This window comes from Clytia hemisphaerica, unplaced genomic scaffold (genome assembly GCF_902728285.1).
Source record: "Clytia hemisphaerica strain Z4C2 unplaced genomic scaffold, Clytia hemisphaerica genome assembly, whole genome shotgun sequence".
NCBI lineage: Eukaryota > Metazoa > Cnidaria > Hydrozoa > Leptothecata > Clytiidae > Clytia > Clytia hemisphaerica.
This window is the reverse complement of record NW_027104356.1, coordinates 1,968,567-1,983,053: the sequence shown is the minus strand read 5'-3', so window position 1 is coordinate 1,983,053 and position 14,487 is coordinate 1,968,567. Positions and strand designations below refer to the sequence as shown.

Here is a 14,487-nt window from a genome sequence, read left to right as displayed (position 1 = left end):
TTTTTTTCTCAATTTGTTTTGATAAGTTGCAAAAGAAGTCAAGAATGCTCCCGCTCGAGCCACCACACTTATGTAATTTTGAACATTCTGGAAGTTTGTCGAGAAAGAAACAACAAAAAACAAAACACTGTGCTTCAACTACACGCTTCAACTACATGCTTTTTCGTTCATTAGACTATTTATGACTGAAATTAGGCAAAACATTAATAGTGAGGTATGTTAGTACAAAAATACTTCAGATAGTGATAAAAGCATGAAATTTGGCACAGACAATCCTTAGAGAGTTGTGGTGTAGTTTTTCCCAAGAGGAGTATTTGGTAACGTGATCAAAAACTGAGAACATCGATTTTTATAATCGCTATTAACAAAGGAAAAAGTTAACAAAAAGTTACAACAATAGGCTTCCAGACCAGGGTTTCTATGTGGACTATGATGGAACACATCAGTCAAACTAAAGCTTTGTGTGAGTAAATTTTGCCCTTATACGAAGAATTGCATCCAACAGTGCCGTAGGAAGTAATTTGATATCAGGGGGCTAAAGTTTTGTGACACTTCGAGAACCAACCATGGTTTGGCCCGAAGTGAGAACTTTTTGAATTTGGTATATCTAGAATGCCTAATAATGCACTCAAAAAAGCAACAATAAAAAATTTCTGTATAAGACAAAAAGGCAAAACTTATCCTTGAAAATTTTATTGGGGGCCTTGCCAACCTGGTAGCTACAGCATTGAACAATAAGTAAAATCAAGCCTTCTCCGAATCTTCAGAGTCGGATTCAGTTATTATGACGCAATTAAGGAAAAGCTGTTTTAGCCGCCCTTCTTTGCAGTAAAAAAATTCAGATAAGAAAATCATTTTTGGAAAACTTGAAAATTTCTCACCGACAGTACTGTTTGTCTTTGAAGAATATGAAGCTTCGAGTGATTTGGAATTCTCCATCTCAGTCTGCTGATTAAATTGATCCCAAAAATGCTCCCCCTTCAATCTTAACTAAATCCAAACACCTTTGAAAGGTATGCAATCCTTGATGTTTAGTGCTATCTGATAGTAAAAAAAGAAGAAGACCCTAAATTTTGTAACTTAATAATCGCAAAATGTTATGTAAACTTTGATATGGATTTGAACATGGCTTTTTCTCTTCTTTTAACAATAGTAAAGTAGGAAAATATGATATCTGAACGTTGAAATTGACTTAGCGCGTGATTTGACTAATGTTTCGAAGAGAAAATCAACATTTTGGGACATGATTGATGATTAGTCGAGTATAAGCCAAAGTAAACATGAGATGGCAAATCGTTGAATATTGCAAAGGTAGCACTTTCTCTATGATAGCTTTCATCATTTTGTTATTTTTAAACAAACTCTAGACTTGCCCGTGAATAGTTGGAGGGAAATTGAAATTATTCTTGCTTTTAGGTGCTTAAGACCGCTTTGACGAGAAACTGTAAACTTAGGATTAAAAGTCACACTGGGGTTAAATCATGCACTCTTTTTTGTAAGCATAACGTTTATAAGCATACTTGTGCTCAAACTCGGTAAAAAATAAGCATAATACTAAGCGTACCTCCAAGCTGAAATGCAAAAAAAATTGTGTAACTTTTCTAAAACAATGACCTTCTTAGGGTTACGTTTAAAGCTGTTTTAGCTTTCTTAAACCAAAAGATTTTCGCCTGCAGCGCCAAATTACAAAAAAACTGTAATTCTTTGAGCCGAATCAATGTTCCGACTTAAAAATCTCCATAAACCCAAAGAAAATTAACAAATTGAGGTCTAAGCATATAAATAAGCATAAATTAAAGCTGAAAATAAGGTTTTTCTAAGTATATCGAGCCTGGACCCGATTTTCCTGTATGCTTATAAAAAAGAGTGTATTAGTCAATCAAAATTTTATTATTACTTGAATATAAACAGTGAGCAAAATTTGATAGTTTATCACTCCTTTCAAAGGAAATCGATATAATGGTATGGTGAATCAATTATTAAAAAAGAATGAACTCAAGAACTTTACCTCTCAATGCCCACAACTTATTGATGCCACAATCATTCTCGAAATACATAGCATGGCTCGCCCCCTCCCCACTTATTTGGGGGGGGGGGGTGTAAATCTAAAATTGGCCTAAAAGTGGGTGGGAGCTGTCTCATTTTTTAAATTCAGGGGGGGCCTAAAAAAGTGGGGGGACCTGAAGGGCTGCACTAAAGTTCTGGGGGCTAACTACACTAATTAAGAAATTGTAAAAATATTTTTTTGTTTGGTTTTAATGTTCTGTTTTTAAATATTCTACCGTTTTATTTTTATCTGCGTGCGAGAGGGGGTGGTACACAGATTTCAACTGGGACCTGAAGCTTACTGAAAAGTGAGGGGACCTAAAACTTAGGGGGGACCTAAATTTGTTGGGGGGACCTAGAACCCCATTCGGAGCCATGTTTAATTTTAGTGTATTTTAATGTTTTTCAGAATTTAGAGTTCGGGCGAGAATTGCTATTTTAGCACTTCCACTTTCTTCCATTGAATATTTCGATTTTAGAGGGGTTTGGTGGCTTCTAGGCTATATTCCAAGCCTCATTCGAGCAAATTTAAAAATTTATATTTACCACAGGATCTTACTAAAGTAATTTGCATTCCAAAATTCGAAGACAGCGCACGCGTACTTGATCTATTCAATGATTAAGCGTCACCGATATTTGACTACCGGGGTTTACAAGCATCTAGATAGACCTAACCGTAAAAAGCAAAACCATCAAAATAAAAGGATGAATGATTTTACATATTAAGTTTGACAACCCTAAAGGGCTAGAGTAGAACCTTTTTCAAGCAACGAAAAGTGAAGCCTTAAGTTTGCCCCGCATTTTGGATCACTTGTTTGGGATGGAAAATAAATGGTTCATTTCCCATCCAGGAGTTTCGGATCCAGCCCCTTCGGTGCTAAGAAATTAATGATTTTACAGCTTGTATGTTCAGGCTAAGTATGAAGGAGATCAACCATCTTGGAGAAATATTCAAACTCTTTAAGAAGGTCCAAAATATTGTAAACCATCCAGGAAAAAGCATTCAGAATAAATGGCTGAGATTGACAGTAAATGATTGGGAAGGGCTCCGGCAAATTAATGTTTGGTGTTTCTAGACTTTTTGGGTATCTTTTATTCGTCTAATATCTCCTCAAGGAGTAGTGTTGAATGAGATGTTGGAATCTTACGATTTAAAAAGCACTTTTCAAAATACACCCAAAAGAAACTATTAAATACACATCTGTTCTAAACACGGTTTACTTCTCAGTCGAGACTTGCTTGTTAAAATGACACCTCTGTCGCAGTGGCAATCAGAATGTTTTTGCCATGGGAGGTAAAATACGAAAGAGCTATATTTAATGTCAATGCTGATGGACAATGCCATATTTGAATGGTTTGGGGGTTTTTATATTCTTTTGTATACAGCTTGCAATCCAGTGGGATTCTCGAATTATAATCATAAGTGGGAGCCCGGGGGGAGGGGTACTTAGGCAAAAATGGGTGCTGCAATCTTGCTCGAAATATATTGAGACTTTAGTGTATTTAAACGTTTTTCAGAATTTAAAGTCGAGCGAGAAATACTAATTTAACACTTCCACTTTCTTCCATCGAATACGGCCAAAAAAAATTTTCCGAAAGAAACTGCTTCGGCCACTTTTTAGAGAACCTTGCCCTCCATCTTTATGCATAAAAACAGAAAAAACTAATGAAGTCTAAAAAACCCCATTTTAAGGCACTTTTTGGCCCAAATTTGCCCCAAAATTTTTTTTTTCGAAAATCGGGCTCCGTCACATTTTGGGAATCACCACTTTGCATCACTGTGCAAAAAATAAAATAAAACTACTTTAATCGTATAAATTTTAGCGAGACTAATTTTAGCGTATATTAGCGAGCCAGGAAAATCTTGATTTTTTTGGATTTATTTTAGCGAATCACGATTTCAAAAAATTTCGCGTGGATAAATTTTAGCGAATACTTATTGATTGAATTCGTTTTGTAGCATTTCTTTGCACTTTCTATTTCTATTGATAAAAATGTATCAAGGCAATATAACCAGTAATTTCGCGTGGATAAATTTTAGCGATCTGGCGATTCGGCGTGTTTTAGCGAGATTTATTTTAGCGAAAACAGGGAAAACTCGTTAAAACGCTAAAATTAGTCTCGCTAAAATTTCTACGATTAAAGTAATGAGCCGATCCCGAGAAAAGCTTGTAACAGACGAACGGACAACGGTCAAATTAAAGGACCTCCAGGTAGGTCCAAAAATCTCTCTAGGGTGTGTAAACCATTTTACATACCCCTAAATAACATACATAGATACCCATAAAGTCGAAGAAAATTTTAAGGGGCACCTTTCTACTAAAAATTTGGTCTCTATAAGGGCTGTAAAGGTCGGCTTTCGGAGGCCCACTCCGCTCATACCCCTCATCCGCCAACCCTCGCCCCCCCTCGGGGTGGGGAGGACATTTTAGTGCAGCTTTCCAACGGGAATAACATTTCAGGGTCTCACAAGGTTTTAGACACGAAGATGAGTAAATATAAGAATTAATTTCCTTTTAAATGGAACTGACCTGCTGTAATTCTTAGTCGTAGAAAATGTTTTAAGTCTGCGTTAAGCGTGAAGGCCGGACTCCACTTTCCCGCGAAATGGGTGACAGTTTTTTCTTAACCTTTTTGCCTGAAGAAAAGATTACGTCATAAAAAAGTTTCGCGCAAACAAAAAGAAAGTTGAAGGAAGTTCTACTTTTTTATCCGTTACGTCAATTTCGACCAATGGAATTTCTCCATTTTTCAACCAACCAATGATCTTACAAAAACATCAAAAAGTTTTCGCTCATGTCGCGCGAAAGTGGAGATCGGCCTTGAGTTTGACAATAAGAGAAAATGTTCATTTTCCGAAACCAATACAAGGTGTCCTGAATGTAACAATGAAACGCAAAACGCAAAAATATGAATTTTATTGACGTAATAAAAGACACAAAGATTTGATTCTGTGAATTTCCTTTTTTTAACAAGACATTAAAGAACGTCTCGTATCAAAGAATGAAAAAGTGATACCACAAGATTTTTTTCCACTGTAGCAATACTCAAACACAGTACTTTTGATCAAAACACACTGTAAAATGAATGAATAAAGTCTTTGTGAGGAAATCTTTTTAATGAAGTGTTGACTTTAGACCGAGTTTACATCATGAAAAAAACTTTCTGAATAAGATAAGTCATCATGCGTCTGTGCAAGTGTAAAAAGAGCCTAAAATAGCCAGCTAGTAGGATCTAGACAATGAAATCATTCACGTACTTAAAATTAAATGATGTCTGATCCGTGTAGAAAAAATATCAATACATCATCGCTTTTTAAACAAAAGTTTTTGAAAGAAAGACAAAATTTAACTTTTGGGTCCTAACCCAAAATTTTATTTAAGATCCTCTCATTTTCATTATTTTGGAAGTATTCCGAAAGTATTTTCTTATTCCTGAAAGGCTGAGAATGTTCTTGTAATCCTTATATTTTGGCCCTCGAGGCAAATAAATGTTCTAACATGCGATGTTCTTTTTAAAAACATTTAGTTGAATGATAGATGCTTTCCAGAAGTACTGTCATTCATAAAGTAGGCAGCTTATTGACGTTTTACCGTGACCTGTTCCAACCTTGACACCTATTTAAAGTATTAAAATAACAGAAGAAAATATGATAACGCACATAATCAAAACAATGAACTTTGGCGATATAAACTTATGACTTTTCAAAGCAAGAATATAAGAAACATCAGCAGAGTGCACTGAAAAACTTTTGAGAAATATATGAACTAAAGTACGAGATGAAGTTGTTGAAATTCGCTTTCGTGTTTTTGTTGGTTGTCTGTTTATTGACAACAGAGGCTGATGCTAAGAAGAAGAAAAAGAAGAAAACGAAGAAAAACAAGAAGATCATTATTGACAATTTCAACCGAAGAACTACAACGACAACGACAACAACTGCAACTACACAAAACCTCCCTACAGAGCTTCCAATAACAGAGTCACCAGAACTTCCCAAAGATGAAGGACCACAAATCTACGTATCTACTATTATTGTTATTATTATTATTCAATCTATATATGCCTTCCCATTCTAATTGTTAGAGTAGGTAAAAAGTCAACAAAACAAAATTTTGCCCTGGAACTTTTTGCAAAGAAATCATCAAGTATTCATAACTAGAATAGGCAGGATTATCGACGGTCTAACTAGAGCTAAGTTACATCAACGAGCAACACTTTCCTCAAATCCTATCTCACTCAAGACAATCAAGAACTGAGATCACATTTCAATAGTGCGTTAAGGCAGCTTGTAAGAGTATTTTATGTAAAACCCTGTCCCAATATTTTCGAGCGGCATGTAAGTATTACCTTAATATTTATTCATGTTTAGGTTCCAGGAGATATTCTCGATAAATTATCCAATGCTCAAAACGATGTTACAAGTTTTGTCAAAAGTTTCAAACCAGTTGGAGTCCAGCAAAAAGGTACAACGACTTATTTAATCTCAAACTTTCGTCAAAAAACGCAAAAATAAACTTTCATAAACCAGTCATTTTGGTTACCATTTTAATGATTTTTATTATAATTATTTAAAAGTTTCTATCTCGCCTTTTCGAGATGTTGACGTACAGGGATTAATTTTCCTTCCCTTGTAGGAAACGTGTTGAGTTACATTACTGGTGGTGAAAGCAATGAAGTTATCAAATGGGCCAGTACCAGTAAATATTCAAAAATTCATGATATTCATGACCTAATCTTTTCTACGGAAACACTTTGGTTTTGGCCAGTAATGGCCAAAGAAACTTAAGAAACTTAAGCTAAAGAAAAATTTGCCACTAATGGTAAAAACCGGGCTGTTTTTATAGAAAACGTTAGGTAATGAATATCATGAATAGAAAAATACGATTAAGCAAAAGTCAGTCTTTGTTACGAAAGAATGACACAATAGTTTGTTGTTGTATTTTACCACGAAAAGTATGCAAACCCACAAAGACAATAAATTAGTCAAGGTGGATCTTTATCTAATTATCAGCTTGTAAATAATCATACTATATGGCTAAAATAGTCGAGTCACTGATCTCTTAAATATCTGACTTCACATTCCAAATATTTGACAATTTATCACAGGTGATACAGGGTGTAAACCAAGAGAAAAACTTGAATGCATCGAAGAAAATAGTTACCTGGTATGGCCTGGAATTCAAAAAGTGATGCGATGTGGAGAGTGCTGTGTTTTACCAGGACAAGTATGCAAACCTACAAAGAAAAGAAAAGAATACCAATACTTCTTCAAAATCCCAAGTGATGGTAAATAAGCTATTTGGGTGATTTTAAGTTCGGAAAATTCACCAAGAATCATTCATTTAATTAATGTTAATGTTATAAAAGTAAAAATTAAACTTGCAAAGAAACTCTTCGAAAAAAAATATTTTAAATATCTGGACGAACTAAGATCAGCCCCCCTCCTTGAAAAATGAAAAAACACTCCATTAGACCCCTGGAAATGTTCGTCCACCCCCACCCCCTGTATGGATATAAAATGGAATGGCCTATTGTCACTCTAAAATTCAGGAGAAATTTTTCTCGCAATGCCTAAAGAGGTATTTCTTAAAGAATGTTATAACAACTGAAAATCATTTCTGACCTTCTTTGTCTCGTCAGGTTCGCCTTGCGTCCCTATCAAACGTGAATTGACCCATCATGAAGCATGTGAATGCCAATGCAGAATTTCACCAAAAAACTGTACACAAGAACAAACATTCAATAAACATCATTGCCAATGTGAATGCAATCTCAAGCCACAACCATGTCCACCAGGAAAAAGTGTAAGTCATTGTTTTGTAATTATTGTTATCCTTTGAAACATTTAAAGTTGAATTGTTTAAAGTTGGAATCAAATATCATAAAAATGTAAATACCGGGTGTCCCAGAAAAAAGTCCCCCTATTTGAAGTGAATTTTCTCGCGTTCTATGAACTGTTGAAGAAACGATTCATTTGCATTGAAAAGAGGAAGGATAGACTTAAAGTTTGAGGGGTCATTTTGTTAAATTTGGTCAACTAGATAAAAAGTTGTGGCCTAAATGCTAAAAATTTACTTAAAAAAAAAAAGTTAAAAAAAAGCGAAATTTGACAGACAAACCCTCAAAATTTATTTTTATCCTTCCTCCTTCCAATGCAAAAGGATCGATTCTTTAACAGTTTACCGAACTCAAAATAATTCACCTCAAAGAGGGGACTTTTTTCTGAGACACCCGGCACCTTTTTAATACACATAATTCTTTCACATGTTTCTCGCAAGGCTAGTTGAACAGGTTTTAGGAATTTTAAAGGATCTTGCAAATTTCGTTGCACTTTCGGAGGCTCAATTCGGTTTTAATGGCATCCTACTATCAGTTCTGTTTTTTTTCTAAAGATTCAATGGAATTATTGTTTAAAAATTTGAGCATGTCTTACAAGCCCTCATTTCTTTGCAGTGGTCATATCATACATGTGGCTGTGCTTGCAATGATAAAGAAAGAGCCTGTCTAAAGCTATCAAGAAAGATGATCTGGGATGACCGCAATTGTGAATGTGTTTGTAACAAAGAAAAAGAAGCTTGCACAGAACGTGGAAAATTACTGGATATGTCTGATTGCAGGTGCAAATGATATAACGGAATGACAAGGCACTACCATTGCACTATTCGAAAGAAGATTCTTTGAAACTTAGTATCCAGAGATTGAGAACGAGATTTTATGACACAGTCGGTAAAAATGTAATATTGTTTAAATGAGATATTTCACTCAAATTATATTTACATTGAATTTGAAATATTTTCTATAAAAAAATCATCACATAAATTTCTAAGGAACATACTTTTTTCATCGATTGTTTCATTCAAACCATTTCCTTTCCCTCCATTCTAACATAAAATCTTCGATCTGTTGAAAATAGAAAGAAAAGAGATCAATAGTAAAAAGGTCGCAGTTTCTTTCAAAGCAAAAGGTTCAGTAACTATCCCAAAAATCATTTTCTTATGTTTCTATAACTAATCATTGAAGGTCACCGAACTATAAACGACATAATTTATTCATGGTCAATATTCTCCCTACTCTGTAACATAGTGTAACTCGCGTTTATTGCTTTGTAGTACACTCTGTGTGCATTGTCTGCTTGATAAAGAAATTCCCGTACGGAGACCTCGGTGATGAAGTATGATTTACAAATAGCAACATTTCTCTCGTCGTCTCCTCTCTTCCACCAACACTCGATCGCAGCAGTCGGTTTGAAAAAATCTCAAATGGGAAAAGACAATGACAACAAACTCTCTACGGCAATGAATTTTGAAATTAGCCGTAGATACTGGGTCTGTATACAGACAATATTCTCCCAGGGAAACAAACAAAGCAAGACACTACAGGGGGTCCTGAAAAAAGTACAGTGTCACTTTGCTCATTTGAACAACCCATGTTTGGAAATTTCTTACTCTGTTTAAGACTTACTTTATCCAAAAGGTCGTCATCGAACTCGATCTTTTGTGATTCTGACATTCTCCAAACAGCATCTACTGCCCTCCTAAATATAAAGTTGTGATCATGATGAAAAATGTTTCATCCCTTGATTCCCAAACAAAAAAATGACTGGATTTCAGTACAAACTAATGAAGCAAGTTCAAAAAACCCATTTTTTAGAAATTCTCATTTTGGGTATCATTCTGTACCATTTTGTAAAAAATAAGACGAACGAACCGACAAACGAAAGGGCACGAGTTAAATTATAGGACCTCCGAAAAAGAGATTCAAAATCTATCAAGAGCAATAGCAATAATAAAACGACCTCTAATACTGCCTTACTACAAAAGTATTTGAAGTTAGTCGTTTGAGCTATCCTGGTAATACAAATATACTCGAACCCTAAGACATTTTAAGTTTCTGTTTGAACTTTGTAAGGCTTTCTTTTTTCTTAGAAACAGAGATAACATACTTACCAATCATCATATTTCATTAACAGATGGAATGCTTCTTCAAAAAATTCTTTGCCAGGTTCTGAAGGGGGTTTGGCATAGTAAACTGCCTGTATCTATAATAGAAAGTTACATGTTCTAGCTTAAAAAGTTACTTTATCTTATTTTGTCTTACTTTTTGGTGATTTTCCAGTTACCTTAAGAGATAAATTTTTGGTGGGAAGAAATTTGGGTGAATGAGCCTATTCTCCAATTTTGGTGCAATTTGGCAGAATTTATTTTGGCGATTTAATAAAATTGCAAAAATTGGCGAGAATCAATTTTGGCTAACGACCCATTTTTTGTTGAATATTTAAGCTTAAAAGGATGAAAAATAAGGACTAGTGTGAAAGAAATTTAAATTTGGCGAGAATTGATTTTGGCCAATGGCCTATAAATCTAAATTTCTTTATGCCAAAATTTCTTCTTTTGAGGTAAATTCTAAAACTGTACTTTATGAGCTTTATAGTTTCATATCCCTTGAATTCACAGGCTTATTTTGAATAAGCACCACAGACATTTATTTAATTTTTTGAGGGTCGTTTTTCATAGGGGCATTTATTAAATAATTTATAATTAAGGTTGCTTTAATAAAGTGAAAGGGATGTAGATGCAGGTCGAAATCAGTTTGGATAATAAAAGATAAGAATTATCATATCCAAGTTTTCCTTCATAACATACAACCTTAAAGCCCCTCCAGAGGGTAGCGATTTATTTGAGGGGGCAGAACAGAATAACTTTAATCAAAAATCCTCACAGTTACTTGATTTCTTTTCAAAAACCCATTCAAATTATTTTTGGGATTTAGTTTCTATTCCATTCTATTTCAATTATGCTAAGCTCCAGAAGGTAGTAAGATCTGTTCCACTTTTTCAAGGCACACTGTATGTATTCTATGAAAAGAGGTTCTTTAGGGAGAGGATGTATATCTTATGGAGTTATTTTTTGAAAACCTCAAGAATCACTGAATCTCAATTGACCCCTGTGAATCAAATTATTCTAATAAAATTGTAAAGCACTGGAATCTTGACAGAATACAAACTATGAACTTACTCTCTCTAATAATTCTGCTCTTTCCAATTTTTCCTGGTCGCTAACAATCTAGAATGAAAAGGAAATGAACATTCGGCATATAACAATGTTTTCTATCAAGGAACTTTAATAAAAATGACAGATATTACATATCTTCACTATATATATTTCTAAAGTTTCTTGATTCAATCAAGTGATTTATTGTGTCACGTACATCATGGAGGTATAAAGAAAAACAGGAGTTGAATTTGTCGGTTATTGGTCATTAAAATCTTTTGATTTCTTTTATGAAATATATCAAAAGAAATTCTAAAGCTCACCCAGTGAAATAAAATTTTCTAGTAGAATTCAAGTTTGCTCTGAACATTCTAACTATCAGTATTGAAGATTTCTAGCCTTCTTATATATGAGAATTAAATAAAACTTAGCCCCAGTATCAAGCAAGAGTTCACTTAGAAGAAAATATTGATCAAAAAATCTTGTCATTTGACGAGGGATTGCCAAGCATACGGGCCTTTTTTAGTTCAAATATTTTCTTACACCAATGTCAGAAACAATGGATCTCGTTTCATCTAATTTCTAACACTGAAACGAGTCTATAAGATTTCACCAATGGACAAAAGAGCTTATTAAAAATGCACAATATATGAGATTATGAGCATGCAAACCTCGTAACTTTTTTAATCTTAGGGCGAGCTTGGTTATAATAACATACATCTCCTGTTTTTCTTTATACCTCCATGCTTACATGTAGTCATTTTTCATAAAACTTAATGAAGTAAACTTATATCTCCAGGCATTCAAAATCGGCATGATTGATTTAAAAAAGGTTAAACTTTTAAAACAAAAAACATAATTTTAGAAGACAAATAATTACACTACAGGTTATTTTTCATGCCTTTTATTAATCCAAATTAATCCATTAAGCCAGAATTATGCTGAAAAAAAAACTTTAAATCACTGGCAAATCACTCAGAAAAATGCCCTTTTCGAGTGCCAGTAAACCCAGGTCAGTAAAAGATATGTGCATATTCAGTACCTATGTTGTTCAATTAATGGGCAGTAAAAGTAATGGGCAACTGGTACAAATTTCTTTGTGACTTGACGTTAATTCAATAATTGATCATAATACAAACGGCAATGTTTTTTGGATATAATCTGGCTGAATTTATTTTCTAAATGAATGTATACAACACAGCCTGAGTAATTCAAACAATAACATGGCTAGTTATTTTTGTGTAATAAAATAGGATATTTTTACCTTAACAGGTGTTGAGGGGAAAAGCCATTCAAACCAAGACTGTTTAGCTTCTTCTTCTTTTAAAATTTCTTCAGTGACTTCTGATGCATATCGCTTTTGCATAGATGAAACAAGTGATGTTCTGACAAAATCTGGAAAAAGAAGAAAAAAGTCTGAAAGAGAAATGTAGAAACATTGAATAATGTACAGTAATGTAAGTACTTTCAATTAATTTTCTTGGGATCGTCAACTTGATTCAGGTAACTCTCATCCTTGATATTGCAAAGACATCCTGTATGACTGATGTTGTTTTTTCTGAAAGTTGATTTCCTAGTGTGACTAACTGTCATGGGTCCTAATTATTAAGTTATAGGATGTGGTGCAAAGCAGGAAAATTAAAGATGTACTACCCCTCTGCAAAAATCCAACCAATCGAGAGGCCCTCTACGCAACCTTCAAGGTCAGAAGAAGCTGGTCATAATTTTCTTATGGGTATTGCAAACCTCTGAAGGCCCTTGAAAATTAACCATCTGAGAAAAATAGTTCTCCCCTGGAAAATTCTACAACATGTATCTTGTTGTGCAACGGAAAGTCAAAAACCAAATTTTCCTGATACAACCCCCTATTTCAACTGTCTTGCTAGTCTGTTGTCGTTCCCAGCCCACTCAATCTTGTTAACCATAGCATACTAAAATCTTGTCATAATCTTAGTATACTAAGATATAACATTGTTAACATCTTTGTAAGGTTCAATTCACATACAAAAGTTTCCAGAGGCTTCTCAACAATGGAAAATGCTCCTCAACAAATTCTTATTCTTTTAAGGGTAAAAACAGCCATAAATCTAAAAAATAACCGTTTCGTTAGAAAAATTCACCGTCCTGTACTGTACTGTAATTAAAAAGGCTTCTCAATCAACTCCAAAAAATTCTTTGTCGCTTAGAAAATCATCACGCTCTTAGCACACTAAGACATCAATCTCTTAACCTACTATGACCTCTTACTGTACTTACCTGTATAACAATCCAAACATTCCCTTAACAATCAAAAGTGCCAAGATTGCAAAAAAGTGGTTTTACTGCATCAATTTCTGAATTTTTGCTATTTTGGCGCTTTTGGATTGTTCTAGGTAAGTACAGTAGAATAGTACCTACAAGCTAATACGAGTCAAATATCCTAGTATATCAGAGAAGATCAGAGATCTGACCTCAGGCAACTACTTTTTTATTTTCTGGTTTACGGGCTTTTTGAGGTAAAATTTTGGAGAGGAGGATGGAAAAAAAATAAAAATAAAATTGACCTTTTTATTTTTTTTATTTTCTTTTTTAGAATCTAAAATCGGAGGAAATAAAAAAATAAAATTTTATGAAATTTCCTATCGATTTTAAATGAAGACAAAAGAAGTAAAGTGATTAATAAAGTCTATAGATAAAATATGACTAAAAATAAACTAAAAATTTCTCTTGAAAAAAAAATCTGATCTGTTCAAAACAGTACAAAGAAAAATCGTTATAATAGCAATTTTATAGGAAAAAGAAAGAGACTTTTAAAAAAGAATAGCAGAAATGGTTTATTATTTGTTCTCTACTTTCATTTTAACAATGGTTTTCAGTTAAACAATTTAATTAGCCTTTCATCTTTCATCTTTTTATACCTACTCTCAAATTTCAACAGTAAAATCAGAGAAAGGATTTTAAATAAAAGAGATTATAAAAAAAGAAAGAAATGAAAAAAAAAGGAAATGGGAAGAAAATCCATTGGGGAAATTCCATTAAAATAATGGGGAAGTTCCCTGGCATTGGGGGAAGGATCAAAAGTATCTTCACAGCTGTGTTATATCATTAGGATATCTAAACCCTCTCTCTCATTCTCTTCTTTTCTGTTTAAAGAAAAGTCTTCTTTTCTGTTTAAAGTAAAGTTTTTTTATTTCTTTCCTCATTTTTGCATGTCGGAGGAGAAAAAATAAATAAAGGTTTTTGAAATCTCTATTTTATTTTTATTTCATTTAAGCAAAAATAACATCGGCGGGCCCGTAAACCAATAAATAAAAAAGTTTTTGCCTCAAGGAGAGAAAATGTTGAAAATACTAAATAAAATAAAGATGAAACATAAATTTAGAGGTCGTTATATACTCCGTGGTCCTAGTATGTTATGGTTAAACGTGACTGCACTCTTGAAGATGCAAGGACCTTAAGAAAATGAGATTGC

General features: G+C 33.7%; 2 protein-coding genes across 2 annotated transcripts in view; one reads left to right on the top strand and one right to left on the bottom strand.

Moving 5' to 3' along the window:
* The first annotated feature begins 5,742 nt into the window (after window positions 1–5,742).
* Window positions 5,743–8,876, top strand: LOC136818149 (uncharacterized). Its single transcript, XM_067074508.1, has 6 exons — window positions 5,743–6,065; window positions 6,416–6,509; window positions 6,681–6,743; window positions 7,153–7,332; window positions 7,687–7,850; window positions 8,500–8,876. Exons 1-6 carry the CDS (start codon window positions 5,826–5,828, stop codon window positions 8,671–8,673), a joined length of 915 nt encoding a protein of 304 aa, XP_066930609.1. The 5' UTR covers window positions 5,743–5,825; the 3' UTR covers window positions 8,674–8,876.
* LOC136818150 (uncharacterized) overlaps window positions 8,782–14,487 on the bottom strand; it is a 27,534-nt gene continuing 21,828 nt past the window's right edge. The window contains exons 3-7 of the mRNA XM_067074509.1: window positions 12,301–12,431; window positions 11,061–11,108; window positions 9,993–10,084; window positions 9,508–9,580; window positions 8,782–8,946 (exon numbers count right to left, since the gene is read on the bottom strand). Of these exons, the coding sequence (XP_066930610.1) occupies window positions 8,899–8,946; window positions 9,508–9,580; window positions 9,993–10,084; window positions 11,061–11,108; window positions 12,301–12,431 (392 nt within the window). The 3' untranslated portion in view covers window positions 8,782–8,898. The remainder of the gene's footprint in view (window positions 8,947–9,507; window positions 9,581–9,992; window positions 10,085–11,060; window positions 11,109–12,300; window positions 12,432–14,487) is intronic.